The 22,056-nt window shown below is 44.9% G+C and overlaps 1 protein-coding gene across 2 annotated transcripts in view; it reads right to left on the minus strand.

Annotated features, from left to right (window-relative positions):
- Positions 1-18,646: 18,646 nt before the first annotated feature.
- The window catches only part of SNX1 (sorting nexin 1), a 40,334-nt gene continuing 36,924 nt past the window's right edge, over positions 18,647-22,056 (minus strand). For both annotated transcript variants that reach the window (XM_054716156.1, XM_054716155.1), the window contains exons 12-15: positions 21,309-21,452; positions 20,694-20,774; positions 20,118-20,189; positions 18,647-19,078 (exon numbers count right to left, since the gene is read on the minus strand). In XM_054716156.1, coding sequence (XP_054572131.1) covers positions 19,028-19,078; positions 20,118-20,189; positions 20,694-20,774; positions 21,309-21,452 — 348 coding nt within the window. In that variant the 3' untranslated portion in view covers positions 18,647-19,027. The remainder of the gene's footprint in view (positions 19,079-20,117; positions 20,190-20,693; positions 20,775-21,308; positions 21,453-22,056) is intronic.

A 22,056-nucleotide genomic window follows, 5' to 3' on the forward strand; every position in this document is an offset into this window, starting at 1 on the left:
AGGGAAACAACCCACCAGGAGGAGAAGTGCTGGGGTTTCATTTCCTCCCTGACACTCTAGGGCCCCCGACATTCAGGTGTTACCAGCAACACCAGGAGACCTTAGTTCTTGTTTTCTTGAAGGAAAAATTTCAATCAATAGACAACGTGTAGAAAAGCAAACAAGAATGTATTGACCACAGCAAAAATACACGTAGGACCACAAAACAAGGAAGGTCATAGAAGAAGCAACAGGAGAGCCTAGGCCGGGCTGCTGGGGCTCCCTGGGAAGTCAGAGAAAGGGGGCCTTGGAGACAGGGTTAGGGGGTTAGCCTGGGATGAGCTGCTGCTGCCCATTGTTCCCTTGGTTACAAGTCTCATGGGGTCCCTTAGAGGTTAGGGGTTACATGCCTGAGGGGGGAGGGGCAGGAGTGTGCTCCCTGCAGGGACCCTTCATTTGCAGGGGTTTTAAAGGCTGGACATTTAGGTGAGGTCTTAGGGGAGAATCAAAAGAATATTCATTAGCTTTATGCTGATGTACCAAAATGAGATTTAATCTTTTTCTTTTTAATATATTTTATTGATTTTTTTACAGAGAGGAAGGGAGAGGGATAGAAAGTTAGAAACATCGATGAGAGAGAAACATTCATCAGCTGCCTCCTGCACACCTCCTACTGGGGAGGTGCCCACAACCAAGGTACGTGCCCTTGACCGGAATCGAACCTGGGACCTTTCAGAAAGTCCGCAGGCCGATGCTCTTTCCACTGAGCCAAACCGGTTTCGGCGAGGTTTAATCTTTTAATTTGTCCTTGGGTGTGGTTGGCAAATGGCACTAATTGGATTTCTGTTATCTGTCTCCCTGAGGAGGGTGATTTAAGCTTTTTACCCTCTGGTTGGGGAGAAGTGCAAACCATTTACTCTTAAGTGTCCTCGGTTAGGGAAGATGGCATTTACTAGGTGGCTGCACACTGTTTAGCTGTCTTAGTTCCCCTACTCCCTATCCTCCTTGTCCTGAAATTTTCTTAGCTTCTTGCTATTCTGTAACACAGGGACCCTGTTCTGCTCGTCCTACTGTCTGGGACCCCCAGACCTCTAAACTGCTTGGTCACCCATCGTAATGGGCTTGCCTTTCTATCTCTATTTCTAACCCCTAGAAAAACTGCTAGTCTCTGAATGGATCTCCGTTTTCCCATGCCTCCCTCCATACTTAGTCCATTCTCTACCTAGCAGCACAAACTATCATCAAGGCATCTGCTTAAAACCTTCCAAAGGCTTCCCACTACTCTTAGGACAAAACCCACTCTCCCCACCACGGTCTGCAGAGCTCCAATGACCCAGCTCAGCCTCTGTCTCTCCTCTTACCGCCTCTCCACGCACACTGACCACCTCCAGTTCTTTAACCCTAAGGAGCTCTTTCCTGCCTCCGGGCTGTTGCGCTTGCTGATTCATCTCCCTGGAACACTAACCCTGACTGGTCACCTGATGGGTTTAGCTTAAAACTTCCAATATGGAGCCTAAAACTCACCTCTCAAAGAGGCCTTCCTTCCTGATCACCTTGTCATATCATCCTGTCTATGCACTTACTCCAAAATGTAGCTCCTGTTTCTTGTATGTCTCCCCGGTTTCCCAGGCTCTGCGCGCCATCAGGCCAGGGACCTGGCTGGTCTTGTCAGTGTTTGCTGCCATGGTGCCAAGCATGTAGTAGACACTCAAAAAGTAATTGTTGACTGAAAGACTATATGAATGAATAGCGGAGAGGGGTGTTGGGGAGTGAGGGAGAGGACGGAAGGCCTGGGAGAGAGGCAGGAGGGAGCGGGGTTGCCAGGGGGTTCTTAGACGAAGGCCAGCATGGGGATAACAATGGGAATGTTCTTCATGCCTTTAGAGTTAGATATCTCTCTCTCTCTCTCTCTCTCTCTCTCTCTCTCTCTCTCTCTCTCTCTCTCCAGATGGCTGTCCACCTTGGTATTTGCTTAATTTCCCAGTGTTCCTGAGAAGCCTCAAATCCCTGAATTTTTATCACTAAATTTGTTATTTTTTCCCATCACCATTTATACACAGAGAGACTTAACCCTTTGCACTCACTTGCTTTTTTCTCGATTCCTGCTACCGATGCTAACCGTGTCAAGTCACACTCAACATCCGAGTGCAAAAGGTTAATACGACTCATTTGTAAAAATCCACAGCATTCCATGGTGCTGAAGTGAAGATGCATGGAGAAAACCCAGGCCCATTTGAGACGTCTTTGGGGAGACAGAGCAAATTATGGAGAATAGTTTCCTGAAAGGAGATGATGGAAATCCCAAAGCAGTGATTACGTTCAAAGGAGAAGTTTGTTTTCTGTGCACTTGAGGCGCTGGCCAGCTCCGTGAGCCAGACTCTGTCTGAGGGTGTGGAGCCCTTCAAAGGGGCTCCCATTTTTAGAACGAGTTGTCTGCCTGGACAAATCCGTGTCTTTGCTCTGCCACTCTCTAACACATGAATTTAATGTCCAAGTTTCTGGGGGAAAGTTGGTTAAAAATACTGGTTGGTCACATTTTCTTGGCCGGGGTGTTTTCAGATCAGATTATAGAGCAGTGGTTCTCCCAGCAGCAGCAGCAGCAGCAGCAGCCACGTGGCCTGGAGGATCTCAGAGGCCCTGCTGCTTTCTGAGTGCCGGGGCCTGGCAGGGAGCCTCACAAGTTCCTGGCGATGCTGACTTGGGGGCCACATTATAGACACGGTCTCTTAACTCCCACAGCAGCCCTGTCACTGTGCGGACGTGCAGCCTGGAGGTGAGGGTCAAGGCCCGCGCACAGAGCAGGAAGGCCTGGGGCTGGCGGTGTCCCCCCTGACAGGCCCCCAAAGTGGGGGAGCTGGTGGCTGGGTGGGTCACAGGTGGGCTGGATCCCTGTTCCTGGCCCCAGCTTGAGCCCTCGCCCCCCTGCCGCCATCACACAAAGCCCCTTTCACTGGCCCTGCTTTTGCTGGGCTGCAGGCCGCGCAGGAGGTTTGGTGATCCCTGTTAAGAAAACAAACAGCCCTGAGCCTTGGGCTGGCAGGCGCTGCGGGCACAGAGGCTGGATTATTCCCTCCAGGCAGGTGGCCAGCGGTGGACTGGCCCGGGACCCAGCCCCCAGGGGCTGCCTGAGCAAGGCTGGGCCTGGACTGCTCGCCCAGACTGGCTTTGGTTACGTGGGCCAGCATGGACCACTCCCTGAGCCTCAGGCCCTTATCTGTACAAGGGAGAGTTGTGTGGATGAACTGACATCATCCTTTTAAAGTGCTTAGCATGGGGCTTGCCACACAGTAAATGAATGTTAGTTATTATTTGACTGAAGTATATGAATTTGCTGTTTCTTAGGCCAAACTGTGGACTGTTGGCAATTACGTGATTTGTCCTATGTATTGTTACTGGTTCAACTTTGAAACAATAAAAACAAAGGCTACTGTTCCTTGTTTAGTATCTTGAGATTGAAAGGTTAGCTTAAAAAAAAAAAGCCTAATTAACTCTGTGATCAGGATTTTTCTGATTTTCTCAATATTGTGCAACCAAGTAAAGTAAAAGAATAAATTGGAAGCAGACATTTGTGTAAATTAGCAACTATCTTGTTCATTCTAACAACCTCAAAGCATTACTGCTTGCCTTTTTAATAGGTACATGTTGCCCTAGCTGGTTTGGCTCAGTGGATAGAGCGTGGGCCTGTGGACTGAAGGGTTCTGGGTTCGATTCCAGTCTAGGGCACATGCCTGGATTGTGGGGGGATCTCCAGTAGGGGGCATGCAGGAGACAACCAATCAATGATTCTCATTGATGTTTATATATATCTCTCCTTCTTTCCTCTCTGAAATCAATTAAAAAAATATATATATATGTATATATTGACTTAAAAAAAATAGGTACATGCTGTCCTGGCTGGGTAGGTCAGGTGGTTAGAATATACCAAGGTTGTGGGTTCGATCCCCAGTCAGGGCACATACCAAGAATCAACCAATGAATGCATCAATAAGTGGAACAACAAGGCACGCTCTCTCTCTCTTTCTCTCTCTCTCTCAACTCAGCAAATAAAAAAAAAAGTACATTTTATACATTTGAAATAATAATAAAAGGATATTTTTGTTTTGAATATTGGTGTTTGGTGTAGAGGTGTAAAAATAGCTCTGCTGCTAAAACATTTTAAATTATTGAGCTAGTCTATTTGATAAGTTTTATTTTTTTATTGGGCCATGTTCCTCCTTTTTAAAAATATTTTATTTGACAAGTGTATTTTTTTTTACAATATACAAAATAAATCTATTACCAGATTGCAGGTACAAAATAATTAGTCATTTACATGCAATAAACATTAACATTTCAAGAAAAAAAGATTTTAAATATATTACCAAAACTGTACTACCATAGTATAATATCATAAAAGTTGTAGGACATATTTAAAATCTGCAAATTACAGGATTACTTCTATTCTAAAGTATTTTTTCCTCTGGTTCTATTTTTGTTCATCAGTTTATGTTGTTCATTCTATTCCACAGATGAGATCATATGATATTTATCTTTCTCTGACTGGCTTATTTCGCTTGGCATAATGCTCTCCAGGTCCATCCATGCTGTTGCAAATGGTAAGAGTTCCTTCTTTTTTACAGCAGCATAGTATTCCATTGTGTAGATGTACCACGGTTTTTTAATCCAGGCATCTGCTGATAGGAACTTAGGCTGTTTCCAAATCTTAGCTATTATAAATTGTGCTGCTATGAACATAGGGGTACATATATCCTTTCGGATTGGTGTTTCTGGTTTCTTGGGATATATTTCTAGAAGTGAGATTACTGGGTCAAATGGGAGTTCCATTTTAATTTTTTGAGGAATCGCCATACTGTTTTCCACAGTGGCTGCACCAGTCTGCATTCCCACAAGCAGGGCACGAGGGTTCCTTTTTCTCCGCATCCTCGCCAGCACTTGTTGTTTGTTGATTTGTTGATGATAGCCATCCTGACAGGTGTGAGATGGTACCTCATTGTCGTTTTGATTTGAATCTCTGGGATGATTAGTGACTTTGAGCATGTTTTCATATGTCTTTGGGCCTTCTGTATGTCCTCTTTCAAAAAGTGTCTATTTAGCCAAAACCGGTTTGGCTCAGTGGATTGAGCGTCGGTCTGCGGACTGAGGGGTCCCAGGTTCGATTCCGGTCAAGGGCATGTGCATTGGTTGTGGGCACATCCCCGGTGGGGGGTGTGCAGGAGGTAGCTGGTCGATGTTTCTCTCTCATCGATGTTTCTAGCTCTCTATCCCTCTTCCTTCCTCTCTGTAAAAAATCAATAAAATGTATTAAAAAAAAGTGTCTATTTAGGTCCTTTGCCCATTTTTTGTTTGGATTGTTTATCTTCCTTTTGTTAAATTGTATGAATTCCCTGTAAATTTTGGAGATTAAACATTTATTGGATAACATTGGTAAATATGTTCTCCCATGCAGTGGGCTTTCTTGTTGTTTTGCTGATGGTTTCTTTTGCTGTGCAGAAGCTCTTTATTTTGATGTAGTCCCATTTGTTTATTTTCTCCTTAGTTTCCATTGTCCTAGAAGCTGTATCGGTAAAGATATTGCTACAACATATGTCTGATATTTTGCTGCCTATGGATTCTTCTAAGATTTTAATGGTTTCCTGTCTTACGTTTAAGTCCTCTATCCATTTTGAGTTTATTTTTGTGTATGGTGTAAGTTGGTGGTCTAGTTTCACTTTTTTGTATGTATCTGTCCAATTTTCCCAGCACGATTTATTGAAGAGACTGTCTTGACTCCATTGTATGCTCTTCCCTCCTTTGTCAAATATTAATTGAGCATAATGACTTGGATCGATTTCTGGGTTCTCTGTTCTGTTCCATTGGTCTATATGCCTGTTCTTGTGCCAGTACCAGGCAGTTTTGAGAAGAGTGGCTTTGTAATATAGCTTGATATCTGATATTGCGATCTCTCCTACTTTGTTCTTCTTTCTCAGGATTGCTGCACTTATTCAGGGTCTTTTCTTATTCCTTATGAAGTTTTGGAGAGTTTGTTCTAAGTCTGTGAAATATGCGGTTGGTATCTTAATAGGGATTGCATTGAATCTATAGATTGCTTTGGGTAGTATGGACATTTTAATGATGTTGATTCTATCAATCCATGAACAAGGTATATTCTTCTATTTGTTTGTGTCTTCCTTTATCTCTTTTTTCCACCTCCTGTAGTTTTCTGAGTACAGGTCTTTTACACCCTTAGTTAAGTTTTTTCATAGGTATCTTAATTTTTTTTGTTGCAATGGTAGATTGTTTTTTAAGTTTCTTTTTCTGTGAGTTCATTATTGGTGTATAAAAAAGCCATAGATTTCTGTGTGTTAATTTTGTATCCTGCTACATTGCCAAATTCATCTATTAAGTCTAGTAGTTTTTGATGAAGTCTTTGGGGTTTTCTATGTATAGTATCATGTCATCTGTGAATAATGACAGTTTTACTTCTTCTTTTCCAATTTGATTGCCTTTTATTTCTTCTTTTTGTCTGATCACTATGGCTAGCACTTCCAGTACTATGTTGAACAGGAGTGGTGAGAGTGGGCATGCCTGTCTTATTCCTGTTCTTAGGGGAACTGGTTTTAGTTTTTGCCCATTGAGTATGATGTTGGCTGAAGGTTTGTCATATATGGCCTTTATCATGTTGAGATAAGCTCCCTCTATTCCCACTTTGCTGAGAGTTTTTATCAAAAATAGGTGTTAGGCCTTAGCTGGTTTGGCTCAGGGATAGAGCGTCAGCCCGTGGACTGAAAGGTCCCAGGTTCGATTCTGGTCAAAGACACATGCTGGGTTGCAGGCTTGATCCCTAGTAGGGGGTGTGCAGGAGGCAGCCGATCCATGGTTCTCTCTCATCATTGATGTTTCTATCTCTCTCTCCTTCTCCCTTCCTGTCTAAAATCAATAAAAATATATATTTTTAAAAAGGGTATTGGATTGTGTCAAATGCTTTCTCTGCATCTATTGATATGATCATGTGATTTTTGTTTATGTGATGTATCACATTTATTGATTTGCGAATATTGTACCAGCCTTGCATCCCTGGAATAAATCCCACTTGATCATGGTGTATGATCTTTTTAATATATTGCTGGATGTGATTTGCTAATATTTTGTTGAAGATTTTAGCATCTATGTTCATCAGGGATATTGGCCTGTAATTCTCTTTCTTTGTAGTGTCTTTATCTGGTTTTGGAATTAGGATAAAGCTGGCCTCATAAAACGGGTTTGGAAGTGTTCCTTCCTCTTGGATTTTCTGAAATAGATGTTAGTTCTTCTTCGAATGTTTGGTAAAACTCCCCTGTGAAGCCATCTGGACCTGGGCTTTTACTGGGTGGGAGTTTTTTTTTATTACTCCTTCTATTTCATCAGTTGTTATTGGCCTATTCAGGTTTTCTGATTCCTTCTGATTGAGTTTGGGAGATTATATTTTTCTAGGAATTTGTCTATTTCATCCACATTGTCCAGTTTGTTGGCATATAGTTGTTCATAGTATTTACTTACAATCCTTTGTATTTCTGTGGTGTCAGGGATTACTTCTCCACTTTCACTTCTGATTTTATTTATTTGTGTCCTCTCTCTTTGTTTCTTGATGAGTCTGGCTAACGGTTTATCAATTTTGTTTATCCTTTCAAAGAACCAGCTCTTGGTTTCATTGATTTTTTTGATTTTTTTTTAGTCTCTAAGTTATTTAATTCTGCTCTAATCTTTATTATTTCCTTCCTTCTACTTATTCTGGGCTCTTCTTTTTGTTCTCTTGGTCGGTCTTTAAGTTTTAGGGTTAAATAGTTTATTGCTGATTTTTCTTGTCTTTTGATGTATGCCTGTAGTGCTATGGATTTTCCTCTCAGGACTGCTTTTTGTGTCCCTGAGATTTCGGGTTGTTGTGTGTTCATTTTCATTTGTTTCCAGGAAGTTTTCAATTTCTTCCTTGATCTTGTTGGTAACCCTATCATTGTTTAATAACATGCTATTTAACCTCCATGTGTTTGAATGTTTTGGGGTATTTCTGCTGTAGTTGACTTTTAATTTCATTGCACTGTGATCTGAGAAGATGCTTGATATGATTTCAGTCTTCTTGAATTTGTAGAGACTTGTTTTGTGTCCTAACATGTGGTTTATCTTTGTGAATGATCTACATGCACTTGAGAAGAATGTATATTCTGCTACGTTGGGGTGATATGTTCTATAAATGTCAATTAAATCCATCTGATTCATTGTGTTCTTTAGAGTCTCTGTTTCCTTGCTAATTTAAAAAAAAAATATATATATATTATTGATTTTTTACAGAGAGGAAGGGAAAGGGATAGAGAGTTAGAAACATCAATGAGAGAGAAACATCGATCAGCTGCCTCCTGCATACCCCTAACTGGGGATGTGCCGGCAACCAAGGTACATGCCCTTGACCAGAATCGAACCTGGGACCCTTCAGTCCGCAGGCCGATGCTCTATCCACTGAGCCAAACCAGTTAGGGCTCCTTGCTAATTTTTTGTCTGGAAGATCTATCCAGTGAAGTCAGACGGGTGTTAAAGTCCCCTACTATGACTGTATTGTTGTTGATCTCTCCATTGAAGTCTTCTGGAAGTTTTTTTTATATATTTAGGTGCTCCTATATTGGGTGCATATATGTTTACCAAGGTTAAATCCTCTCGTTGGATCGGTCCCTTTAGTATTATGTAGTGACCTTTGTTGTCTCTTGTGATGGCCTTCATTTTAAAGTCTATTTTGTCGAATATGAGTATTGCTACCCCAGCTTTTTTTTTTTTTTTTCCATTCACATGGAAAATTTTTTTCCATCCCTTCACTCTCATCCTGTGTGTGTCTTTTGTTTTGAGGTGGGTCTCTTGTAGACAGTATATAGTTGGGCTATGTTTTTGCATCCATTCAGCTACCCTATGCCTTTTGATTGGAGCATTAAATCCATTTACATTTAGGCTTGTTACTGATAGGTACTTATTTATTGCCATTTTAATTCTGTATGGCTAGGTGTCTCTCTCTGTTTCTTCTTATTACAGCAGTCCCTTTAGCATTTCTTGTAATGCTGGCTTGGTGGTGATGAACTCCTTTAGCCCTTTTTGTCTGGGAAGCTCTTTATTTGACCGTCTATTTTGAATGATAGCCTTGCTGGATATAATAATCTTGGTCTCAGATCCTTGCTTTGCATTACCTTGAGTACTTCATGCCATTCCCTTCAGGCCTGTAGGGTTTCTGATGAGAAATCAGGTGTCAGCCTTATGGGAACTCCTTTGTAACAGGTTTTGTTTCTCTTGCTGCCTTTAAGATTCTCTTTTTGTCTTTAATTTTTGGCATTTTAATTATGATGTGTCTGGGCGTGGGCCTGTTTCAGTTCTTCTTGCTGGGGGTTCTCTGTGCCTCCTGAACTTGTGTGACTTTTTCCTTTACCAGGTTAGGGAAGTTTTCTGCCATTATTTCTTCAAACACCTTCTCTATTCCTTTCTCCCTTTCTGCCTCTTCTGGCACACCTGCTATTCTAATATTGTTATGTTTCATGTTGTCCCACAGCTCCCTTAAGCTGTCCTATTTTTTAATTTTTTTTTTTTTTTGGTTCTCTGATTGAGTGATATTTTCTTTTTTAAAATATATTTTATTGATTTTTTTTAAATTTCTTTATTGATTAAGGTGTCACATATTTGTCCTCATCCCCCCATTCCCATCCCACACCCCCTCCCACGGATGCCCCAACCCCCTGTTGAACTTAACCATTGGTTAGGCTCATATGCATGCACACAAGTCCTTTGGTTGATCTCTCACCCCTCCCCCCACCCTCCCCTATCCTCCCTCTGAGGCCCGATAGTGCAATCGATGCCTCCCTCTTTCCGGCTCTGTTCTCGTTCATCAGTCTATGTTATTTTATTGATTTTTTTATAGAGAGGAAGAGAGAGGGATAGAGAGCTAGAAACATCGATGAGAGAGAAACATCGATCAGCTGCCTCTTGCACACCCACTACTGGGGATGTGCCCGCAACCAAGGTACATGCCCTTGACCGGAATCGAACCTGGGATCTTTCAGTCCGCAGGCCGATGCTCTATCCACTGAGCCAAACCGGTTTCGGCAGATATTTTCAACTCTGTTTTCTAATTCACTGATTTGATCCTCAGCTTCCCCTAATCTGCGAGTCCAATGCATTCTTTATTTTTGTTATGTCATTCTTTATCTCAGACTTTTTTCATAGTTACTATATCTTTTTTTCATGCTGTTGGGCATCTTTACCATTATTACTCTGAACTCTGTTTCAGATAAATTTCTTATCTCTGCTTCATTTATCTCTTCTTCTGGAGAATTCTCTAGTTCTTTCATTTGGGGGTTGTTTCTTTGCCTCCTCATTTTGGCTTTCTGTTTAGGTTTGTGACTATATATTAGGTAGATCCTCTACACCTTTCAATCTCTAGTGAGGACAGTGTTACAGGCTGTTTTTGACTAATTAGATCAGGCAGAGACTCAGCCTCCAGAGACTGCCTCTGCCTACAGACTAATAGGATTCCCACTTGAATTGCCCCCAGGCAATCATCCTCAGGTGTGGTGAGTTTCTTTTCAACAGGGTAGGGCAGTTGCTTCTTCCTGGAGGCTAATTGCTATTTTTAATCTATTAAGTGGCCTCAGGGCTAGGTGTTTTCCAATAGAGTGTGTCAACTGTCTTCCCCCCAGGCAAGGCAGATGTCTATGTGGGAAAGATGTCCTCCACTGCATGAGGGAATGACTCAGCCCAGGAAATGGGGTGTCTGCCTTCTGAGCTCTATCCCCAGAGTCCCTAGTCCTGGCTTCTGCTGTCACAGCTCCAGTCCACTTCATCCTCCCTCTGCCAGAGCACAAAGATGGATGGCTCCACAGAGAATATTGTGCATTGGCCCTTTAAGAGGGTGCCTGAATTTTCAGCTGTCTCTCTCTGGCAGACAGCACCCCACTGTTTTTCACAGCAAGATGTTCAATGGGTACTCTTCTCAGTTTTGGTGCTCTCTGCTGGGGTCCAGCTTGGGGATTAGATAACAGAGTTCCAGTGGCAACCCCCCACAGCTGAGATATCTCTCTGGGACTTCAGTTGCTGTCTTTGGGAGCATGGCCAGCCCTTTTGGCCTCTGCTCCTCCTACCAAGTCTCTGTGAGGTCTCCATTTTTGGTCCCCTGGTATCAGGGCTCTCTCCTGCGAGTTTTCCGTTGATTATTCAGGAAGTTTTTTTGTATTTTAGTTGTAATTCCAGTTTGTTCCTGGGAACATGTCCATGCAGCACCCATTTTTAATCCTCTATTTTATAAGTTAAAAAAAAATTGTTTATTGATTTTAGAGAGAGGTAGGAAGGAGGGACAGAGAGAAAGAGACATCGATTTGTTGTTTCACTTATTTACGTATTCATTCGTTGATTCTTGTATGTGCCCTGACCGGGGATTGAACCCCCAACCTTGGCATATCAGGACAACACTCTAACCCAGTGGTCGCCAACCTTTCGGACCTCACGGACCACCAGTGGTCCGCAGACCACTGGTTGGCAACCACTGCTCTAACCAACTGAGCTACTCGGCCTCACTTATTTTATAGGTGAGGAAACTGAGATATGAGAAGTGGGCCCTGGAGAGGCTGTATTAGGAAGGCACCTCTGACAAGCATGTCCTGCCTGAGCCCAACCCTGAAAGCCAAGTTTGGCTCAGGGTAGGCTGGTGACCTTCTCAGGGGACAGGCAGTCTCCAGCCCCTAGGCTTTAGCCAGCAGCTTTATTCCTAGGAGTCCCCTCCCCCTGCCCAGACAACGAGGCAGCTCAGCTGTTTCAGAATGCATGAGCCAGGGCTGGAGTCACAGGAGCTGGCAGAGACCCCAGCCACCTGGCATCCGAGGCAGCATAGCTTCTGGGGGGTGGAGGGGAGGGGGTTTCTGGAGCTACAATTCTACAAAGAACACAGCGGAGTGATATGTCAGTGGTGTGCCCAGCTCTAGGTTCAATGAACAAAGATGCAGGCAGGTTCCCTCAAGTCATGGGGGCTTCTGTGAAGAGCTGTGGGACCAAGACCTGAAGAGAACAGGAATGACAGGCCAAAGGGCAGGAGGAGCTACACAGCCCCGGTCTCAAAGCCCGGAGGGAAGTCCCCTGTCTCCCACGCTAGCCCTGGGTGCTGTCTGTGATTTTCTTGGCAAGTGGGATTTTTGTCATTATTGTTCATCCTCACCTGAGGACCTTTCCATTGCTCTTTAGAGAGAGTGGAAGGGAGGAGAAAAAGAGAGAGAAACATGGATGTGAGAGAGACACATTGATTGGCTGCCTCCTGCAGGCACCCCAACCAAGGGTAGGGAGTGAACCCGCAACAGGCCAACGCTCCAACAAATGAGCTACACTGGCCAGGGCGGCAAGTGGGGTTTTTAGTCTCTGCTATTAATGGTCCCCAGCTATTTGTTCAAGCTGCTGCTTTGTCTTCCAGCTTCTGCTCCTGCTGCTAAACTGGGCCACACGCTGCATGTCTTCGAAAGGCTCTCTCACAGGGATCAGAAGCTCAGATGCCTACAAAGTCAGGTGGGGAACTTAGCCTTCACAAGCTTATTGTACGGATTAAGGTCTTCAAGAAAACAACCTATGGGTTGGTTGGTTCCTCTTGTCCATCCCTGGGATCCCGTAGGATATGGTACGGCAGACAAGCCGTCAAGCAGCTCTGGGGTGTGACCTTGGGCAGGCTTCTCAAGGTCTTTAAGCCTCAGTCTTTGAATGGAGATAATGATGCCCTCCTGGGAGAGCACACTGGCACAGAGTAGGTGTTTAACGCATGGCAGCTCTTATTACTAGGCCCCGGGGTGGGGAGGGAGTATGGGGCTGTCTGGTTCCCACCCTGCACGTGTCCCTGCCTGCCAGGTGCCTTATCATTTTCTGGTTGCTGATGTTCCCGGGGAGCAAACTGCTTGCTGGGGCCCTCGTCTTCACTGCTGTCTCTCATAATGGAAGAGGAAGCTGAGAGCCCTGGAGCTAGGAGGGGACAGTCATTAGGAAAAGGTCCTGTCTTAGATTGAAAGGGTTTTTCTGGACCCGAAGTACATCCTCTGGATGTGAGCAGCTCGCTTCCTCTGAGCGGCCTTGGGGGGAGGGGCTGGCCATCACAGCCAGAGGGGCATTTCCACAAGATACTGAGGGCAAAAAGGAGGAGAGTCACGTGGCAGGTGGTTGTCACCTCCCAGCCTGCAGGCCCCACCTGGGGCACCTGAGCACCAGTCCTGCCAGCCACAGCAAAGCCTACTGAACCCCAAATCAGGCCTGAATTCAGAATCTCTTAAAACACTCTGGGCCCTTAGGCTCATAATACAATAACTACCAGAGCCTAAGGGTAGCCATTGTCCCTCAGGCTGCCTTTGGGGGTTGGGGAAGGGCACCAGGTGGGTAGGAACGTGAGATGAGGACAAGAGGATGTAGTTCAGGATCTTAAGGAATGCAGAGACCAGGAGGCACATCTCAGAAATCACATTACACAAAGGGTGAGAAAGACCAAAGGCTTAAGGGGATGACAAAGACAGTGCCTTGCCAAGAGCTATAAAGGAGGCAGAGCTCCCATGCCAGTCTGGGGTGAGGTGGAAAGTGAATCAAAGAAAGCTTCCAGAGAACGTACATCTAAATTAGGCCCCAAAGGGTGCATTGGATTGTTTTCCCAGAATAAAAATAGCTTTATTTAATTTTTATGATTTTAAAATACAGAGAAATTCTAAGCAACATAAAATGGTATAAAAATGTTAAATCATGCACAATTCCATCCTTAGAGGCAACCATGTTTAACAATTCAATCAACATCCTTCATATATAATTTTTTATACATGTGGAACATACCATACATATATTTCTATAACCTACTTTTTCACCCAAAAATAGGTATTCCTTGTCAATGAATATAGCTATAGATTATCTCCAATGACTGTGTAATATTCAGTTGCATTATGTACCATAATTCATTTAATCCCTTTCTGCTGTACATTTAGACTGATTGCAATTTCTACAACTGTAAACAATGCTTTAAGGGGCATCTTTGCATAGTCATCTTCATGGTCTTGGTTTGTAGAAGTGTCTATGGGAATCCTCAAGCTTCTGACACCTTGGCCAATGCCCTCCATTGCTATCTACCAACACTTCCATCTACAATGCTGCGCACTGTTTCACACAGGTGTAACTGAGACTGAGGAGAGGTACTTCCGATACAAAGCCCACCACTGCTGAAGGCTCCTTAGGCCACACAAAGTGAGAAAGGAAAGAGCATATTTGGAATCAGTTTCCATGAGGAGTCAGCATGGCTAGGAAGGACTAGGAGATAAACAGGGGAAGTTGAGCTGGGGTCCTCTCACAGAAGACTGTGAATGCCAGATGGCAGAGTGTAACTGGTGAACATTCACCAGTTATATATTTGGCATTAGTTATCTATTTGGAACAGTCAATAGTTATCTATTCTGAGCCCAAATCTTTGCCAGGGCCACGGAGTTATAAAAAGATGTACCAGCCCAGCTGGTGTGGCTCAATGGTTGAGCGTTGACCCATGAACCAGGAGGTCACAGTTTGTATATACATGCCCAGTTGGGTTGCAGGCTCTAGCTCCAGTAGGGGGCATGCAGGAGGCAGCTGATTGATGATTCTCTCTCATCATTGATGTTTCTATCTCTCTCCCTTCCTCTCTGAAATCAATGAAAACACATTAAAAATATTTTTTTAAGCCGAAACCGGTTTGGCTCAGTGGATAGAGTGTCGGCCTGCGGACTGAAAGGTCCCGGGTTCGATTCCGGTCGGGGGCATGTGCCTTGGTTGCGGGCACATCTGTGCAGGAGGCAGCTGATTGATGTTTCTCTCACATCAATGTTTCTAGCTCTCTATCTCTCTCCCTTCCTCTCTGTAAAAAAATCAATAAAATATATTTAAAAAAATATATATTTTTTTAAAAGATGCACCATTTCAGAGAGTTTACTGATTGGCGGAGAGAACCAACATGAAACCACACAACTGGATCCAAGTCATTGGCAGATGACGCAGGCACTGTCCTGGGGGCCAGAAGACAGGGATGAGTTGTTCTCATCTATTTCTAACTCTCAGCTCAGGCCTGACTCTACCCAAATATGGAGCAGGGAATATTAGCCAGTGTCTCACAGGACAGAGAGTTCGGCTCAGGCATATGCCAATTGCAGCAAATGTGTCCTTTACATTGGGAAGGATCATCATTATCGTCCCCTTCCTTCCTGTTATCCCAGGTGGCTGAGCACTGGTGGGGAAAATCCCACCCCCCGTGTGGCCTGATGCCCCTCAAAATCCATGGCCTTCACTCTATGTGGGCCTGGCCACACTCAGCAAAGGACACCCTTCCATCACCGTGCTCTCAACCAGTTCCTGGCCCAGCCCCAGCATTATCTTCTCTCCCTTTCTAAAACCTGAGCTGCAAAGGAATTCTTTATGTTCTTTAGGGTTCCCAGATGCAGATGCATTCAGAATGAAAATCTGGAGAGTTCGAAGTTACAAACATCTATGTATAAATGACCCTTCCTATCATTTTGACTTCTCTCATATATTCTGTCTCTGAATACTAATGTTGAATATTGGGGTCCCTCCAGCTCTAAGTCCTCATCTTCAGGACTCAAGCCCAGAGATTCTTAGGGGAAATAACCCAAGAGGAAGTGTGGACCCTAGTCACATGGAACCAGGAGACCAATCCAAATATATATATTTCTGTACAGCTTTATATTTATTTCCTTGCTCTTTTAGCCAGGCCTAGAAGCATCGACACTCCAGTAGCAATGCACACACTCAGCACCCAGATCTTGGTTTCTAAATATAATTCTCATTAAAAGGACTCAAGACTCCCTGGAGAAATGGCTGATAACAGGGCGGGGGCAGGGAAGATACAAGATAAGCTTGAAACATCTTGTCAAGCCAGAAAGTGTTCTAAAAATGAAGGGGACATGTTAAAAAGACACAGGAGCCAAAACAGGTTTGGCTCAGTGGATAGAGCGTCAGCCTTTGGACTGAAAGGTCCCAGGTTCAATTCCGGTCAAGGGCATGTACGTTGGCTGCGGACACATCCCCAGTGGGGGGTGTGCAGGAGGCAGCTGATCGATGTTTCTAACTCTCTATCCCTCTCCCTTCCTCTCTGTAAAAAGTCAATAAAAATATATTTTTTAAAAAATAGAGGAAAAAAAAAGACACAGGAGCCTACTAGAAATAGGGAATGGATTGAAAATCAAAATAAATAAAACCAATGACTTGCACTTTGAGTAATAGGAATCCTTTCATCCATATAATAAGCAGATTAATAAGTGAGGAGAAAAGACACTTTTCTTCTTTTAATTTATTGATTTGAGAGATGTGGGGAGACATGGGACAGGAGTTGGCTGAAGGCGGCTGCCCATGCCTTGACTTTTCCAAACAAGTCTAAGCTGCTGGGTGTTTACTGAAATCTTTATGCTTAGTCTTCAGACTTCTTTGCTTAAAGGACACTGCGGACGCATGTGTCTTCTCGAGGATGCTTACCCTGCTGTTAGTATCTAATCGTTAATTTTAGTTCAAGCTGTTGTTACAATAAAAGCCTTTATAGAGGCAGGTGAACTAGAAGTAGAATGCCAACCAATAAATGTAGAAGAAATTATAGAATTAGAAAATCACAGTGGATAATGAGCAAAATATTTACATGATCTCAAAGTATCTCCCCACAAATTATCTAATTCTTCATTCTATTACAAAGGGGAAAATAGTAAATTTAAAATGGACAAAGCTGGCAAACATCAACTTAACCCAGTGATCAGAGTAAACTTCAGCATTAATGGGACCAACTGACATCACTTCGAGCTGTTCCTGCCCCCGCATACAAAAACCCTAACCTAGTCATGTGGAACCAGGAGACCAATCCACATTGAGGAACATTCTACAAACCACTGGCCTGTATTCTTAAAACATGCCAGCGTGATGAGAGGCTGGGGAACTCAAGATTCAGAGAGACACATGTAACCATGTGGTACAGCTAAATGTAACATATAACCCTGCACCAAGAAAAAGGGAATTGCTGTAAGGGAGATACTGGTACAAATGACAAAATTTAAATATGGACCATGGGTTAGATAACAGTTATTATATCAGTGTTAAACTTCCTGATTTTGATAACTATACTTACGGTTGTAAGTTATGACAGAATGTTCTTAAGGAAATACATACTGAAGTTTTGGGGGTAAAGGGATACGACATCTGCAACTTACTTTCAAATGACTCAGAAAATACCTGCAAAAGTAGATGCAGCAAGTCATTTAGTCATAAAGCGTCTGGTAAAATGTAAAAACTTGGGAAATTTGGGTAAAGAATATGTTGGTGTTCTTTGGGGTAGTCCTGTAACTTTTCTATAAGTTTGAAATTATATTAAAATGTAAAAAGTTAGCAAACAAACCAAGAATCCAACAAGGGAGGAGTCAGAATTATGGTACAGCCACTCTGAGGAAGCCTTACAGTGACACAGCCTTGCAAATCAAGTTTGTGCAGCTACATAACAATATAGACAAAATGTTTATAACATATACAGTGTCAAATGATAAAAGCAGGATACAAAATATTCTATGTGTATATTTCTATAACTATATTTCTATAACTAAAGTAAGCATATAAGAAAGGCTGTGAGGATACAATCAAAGGTGATAACAAGAATATTAGCGAAGTAGAAAGAGAATGAGTGACTTAAAAAAAATCAACCTGCTGAAAAAAACTTGCTGGCACTGACACTCCCCCCCTCCCCCCATCACGATCAGGCCAGTGTCTCGGAAATCCCTGCTGTTTACCGCATTCTCTTGCCTTAGGCTACCACTCCCCAAACTTTAACCACCCACAAAAAGACAGAGAAGGTCCAAGTGCCTCAGGCAGAGGCATCTTGCTGGTGGTGGGGGGAGGAGTGTTCACACGTAGGCAGCCTGCCAGCCCTGCCTACAGAGCATCTGGCAGTCCCTCTGACCAGCCAGCTTAAGCAGCTGCGGACACAGCTGAGGGGAAGCCCAGCAGCAGCGCATCTTCTCGAAGGCCTCCCTGGCCAGGCCAGCACTGGAGAGGAGGGTGGGGGGACGGGGGAGGGGGGCTTTGAAGGCCTTCATCTCGTGCTGACAACACGGGCCCTCTCGATGGCATGCTTCCTCTTGGGCACAGACAGTAAAATTTGGAACCTTAAAAGGTTTAGGAACTCTTGGATGACTTTACCTAGAAGCAGAGTGCCTGGCTCTTATCTATAGGGATAAAGAGTTAACTCCTTATCGGTCCTTTACACTTTTTAGGACTTTTGATGGGTGGCAAAAAGGAGTTCAGAACCCAAGACTTTGCTATCAGAAGGCAAGACTCAGAGCTCCCTGGGCAGCTTAGGGGAACAGTGTAGGCATAAAAGAGAAAGTCTGCCTCCTTTGTAGGAGAATTGGTTTTCCCTCTTATTGTAAGAGACATCTTTAAAACTCCTTCTCTAAAGAAGTGGGAATAAGGATGAAATGATTTAAGAGACCTGTCGCTGTGGTAGATGGAGAAAAGGAAGCTCCAGTGCCCTAGGGAAGCAGCAGCCGGAAGTTGTGAACTCCTGCAGCGAGAAACTTACTCTACCTGGGCAGCACCTGGGTTAGTATTCCCGACCTGCTTCCCAGCTGCACCCCAGCCTAAAGGGAAAAGCACCACATTCTGAGTCATGTGACCTGATTTTAAAATATTTTATTACATAATCTTTTCATGGCACCGTCAGGAGTAACAGAAAACGTTATTCCCAGTTCCTAACCACATCCTGAAAAATATACATATGTATTTATATATTTATATCAATACTCCACCCCATCCCATAATTCCACCACCTATTATAGGTCTTTTGCTTAAAGCAAGAAACTATTCTCTCAGGTAAGAAAATATATATGGGAGCTAAATGCAGTAAGGGTTAGAATGACGGGACAGCTGGTTGTGGGGCAGGGTGGGAGGGGTGAAGTCAGGTTAGGCAGGATGCATCACGGGTCCAGCAGAGGTGGAGGAGGACAGTGTATAAAAAGGCAGCGTCGGGCAGGTGGGCTCTGTTGTCCTTGGTCCATTAGGAGATGGCCTTTGCCTCAGGAAGGAAGGCTTCCCAGTACTTTGCCAGCTGTAAAGAAGTGGGGACAGTAAGCACGTGCCCCCATCCAGTGGCAGAGCCTGAGCTTGGAAGGGAAGTAAGCACAGAGCCATGGCACTCCCCCAAGAGCCTCAGCTACCCGCAAAGGGAGGCCTGAGGTGAGGTGGAGCTGAGGAAATGGTGAGGCTAAGAGTAGATCTTGGGACAGACTGGCCAGCCAGCCACACTGCCCAATATCTCTTTAGATCCTATCTAATAAAGAGGGAATATGCTAAGTGACCCTCACGCTATCACAAAGATGGCAGCACCCAGAGCCAATAAGAAGAGAATATGCTAATAGATTGTCACACCCTCAAAGATAGTGGCACCCACAGCCAATGAGGGGGAATATGCTAATTGACTGCCATGCCCTCAAAGATGGCGGCGCCCACAGCCACAAGATGGCGGTGCCCAGTCCCCTCAGCCCCACTGGCCGCCCAGGGCTGCCCGAGGCTCACGTAACCAGGGCTGGCCAAGGCTTGCACTGTCAGCAGTGGCAGCAGCAGAGTTGTGAGGGGGTGTTGCCTTCCCCTGATCACCAGGTCACCTCCCGCTTCAGAGGGCTCCTGGACTGTGAGGGGGGTAGGCAGGGCTGAAGGACCCCCCTCAGTGCATGAATTTTCAGGCCTCTAGAATAATCTCTGAAGACAGTCCTAGGTCTGCCCCAGAGGAAGCATCCCTGTGAGGTCACAGCTTTGCCCAGCTGTTAGCTCCTCACAGTGGGGCCATTGTTCCACATATGGATTGGGTTAGGTGGTATCAAGGAGTTAAAGGGAGAGGAGAGTTGGGGTTTGTTCTTAAAAACAAACTCGTTTTAAGATTAGGGCAATCCTGCTTAGCAAAAGACCCTATTGGATGTTCCATGTTAGAGCAACCTTTTAATTATTGATTATAGCAGGGCACAGGTACCCCCTGCTCCCCCCCTCCCCGCCCCCCAGCAGGGCCAGCCCATCCTGTCACAAAGCCACAAGCAGGTAGCTGGTCTGTGGAGTACGCAGCCGAGGATGAAAGTCATGCATAACTTACATACCTGCTGCTGTGAGTACAGGAGCGTCTCAAGGTACTTGATCACGTGGTTTCTGAAGTCCTTGGATTTCTCTTTCTATAGGAGACAGGATTCTACACTGACCACCCAGAAAGTGCTTCTTCCCCTCTTGATAGGATGGTGGTGGTTACTGCTGACCAATGCTGAACATAGCTCAGGAAGTGGAGCCAGCAGCTGAAATAGCTATAATTTCCAGCCAAACAGCCTCTGCCAAGGTCTTTCGAGGTTTTTTGTATGGCAGGGTGTGGGAAGGGGAGGAGACAGGACAGGAGACCAGAGGGTATATGACAGCTGCAAGTTTTATTTTGGGTTTAACTGTTCTAGTTCAGCAGCAACAAGTGCCTTAGGAACAAACATACAGACGTGAACATGAAGACACACACACACACACACACACACACACACACACACACACACACACACAAGGCCAATCCTTTTCACAACAACTGCCAAGTTACTGGCAGCTCCACCTGTCTCTCTATGCAATAGACTTGGACAAAACCAACGCCACTACTAAAGCAGGCACGGCACACCTGTGAGAAGTAAGATCTTCTATCTCACCTCAAAGCGGATCACTTCTTTTCGGACCACAGTTGAAATCCTTTCAAAGTCCCTTTCATACTGAGTCACCCGAGACTCCCACTGGGAAGAAAGAGGAAAAAAAGGATCACTTAACGTTATGGTATCACTATTAGTCTTTGTCTTTGGACAGCAATTCTATATTTGAGACCTCAATTGGTCATTCTGTCTGTCTGTCCCTCAGGGTAAGATCAGATAGCATGTGGGGATTTAGTGTGTAAGTCAGAGTCCGGCAGAAGGCCACCTTGGGGCTGGCTGGGAAGGATGCCTGGTTCGCAGGCCGATCCTGCATCTAGGAAAGCTCGTAACTGCAGAGCTCTGGTCAGGTCCTCACCAGCAAGGCTGGGCGCCCAGAGAACTGAATTCGTTCTCACCAGGGGGCATATCTGAATGACCTTTCCCAAGATCCTGCCAGGACCCTTCCAGCAGACTGACCGGAAGTCTGGGTGAATGGGAAGAGGAAGAGGGCAGTCCTCAAGGCCAGCCAGCAGCCACCGTCCTTCACCTCCATCACCTCTCTCACCTGAGGTGGCGTGCCCAGCATGTGGGTGGAATGGGACCAGCAAACGCCCCCGTCAGGCTGCCTCGGGGCCTCACCTCCACGATCTCGTCCTTGGCCTGCTGCAGCTTGTCGGGCTTGTTGGCCCACAGCAGCCGAGCCTCAGCCTCCCGCTTCTTCTGCAGTGTGGCTTGAGCATCCTGCCAGCGCTGCCACGTCTTCATGCGCTGGTCGAAGGCAGCCTGTGGGGTGAGGTGTTGGGGAAGAGCACAACCAGCCCTCAGGAGCTCCACCGGCTCCGCCTGGGGGTCTCTCCCAGCGGCTGGGCTAGGGAAGGACGAGCAAGGGCAGGTTTCGCAGCCCAGTGTTAGTGCCCAGCTGAAGTTTAATGTCAAAAAGCAGAAGCTTGAGTAAGACTCCTCTCCCAGCCTCCAGAGGGCCAGCGCCATGCTGTTGCATGCCACTCCCAAGGCTGGATGGCTGGGAGCACCAGAGGTGGCCTGAGGCCAGTGCCCAGAACTACAGCTGCTGAACGCCCCCCTCAGGCCAGCCAGTCCATGAACTACACACTCCTCCTGAGTGCTTGCCATGTGCCAGGAACTACGAACACAGTGGGAAATGAAACACACATGGCTCTCCTTTCATGGAGCTTATACTCTACTAGAAAAGACCGACATTATGTTAATAATCACCAATAAGTAATTACAAGTATGCAGAGTACAGAGAAAACAAGCGGGGTACTTTAATAAAACTGGGGACCTAGCTTAGTCTGGGAGATATATCAGGGAAGGCCAACATAAGAAAGCAACCTTTAAACTGACAACCAAATAATATACAGGGTTAGCT

The sequence above is a fragment of the Eptesicus fuscus genome, chromosome 5, assembly GCF_027574615.1.
Source record: "Eptesicus fuscus isolate TK198812 chromosome 5, DD_ASM_mEF_20220401, whole genome shotgun sequence".
In the NCBI taxonomy this organism is placed as follows: domain Eukaryota; kingdom Metazoa; phylum Chordata; class Mammalia; order Chiroptera; family Vespertilionidae; genus Eptesicus; species Eptesicus fuscus.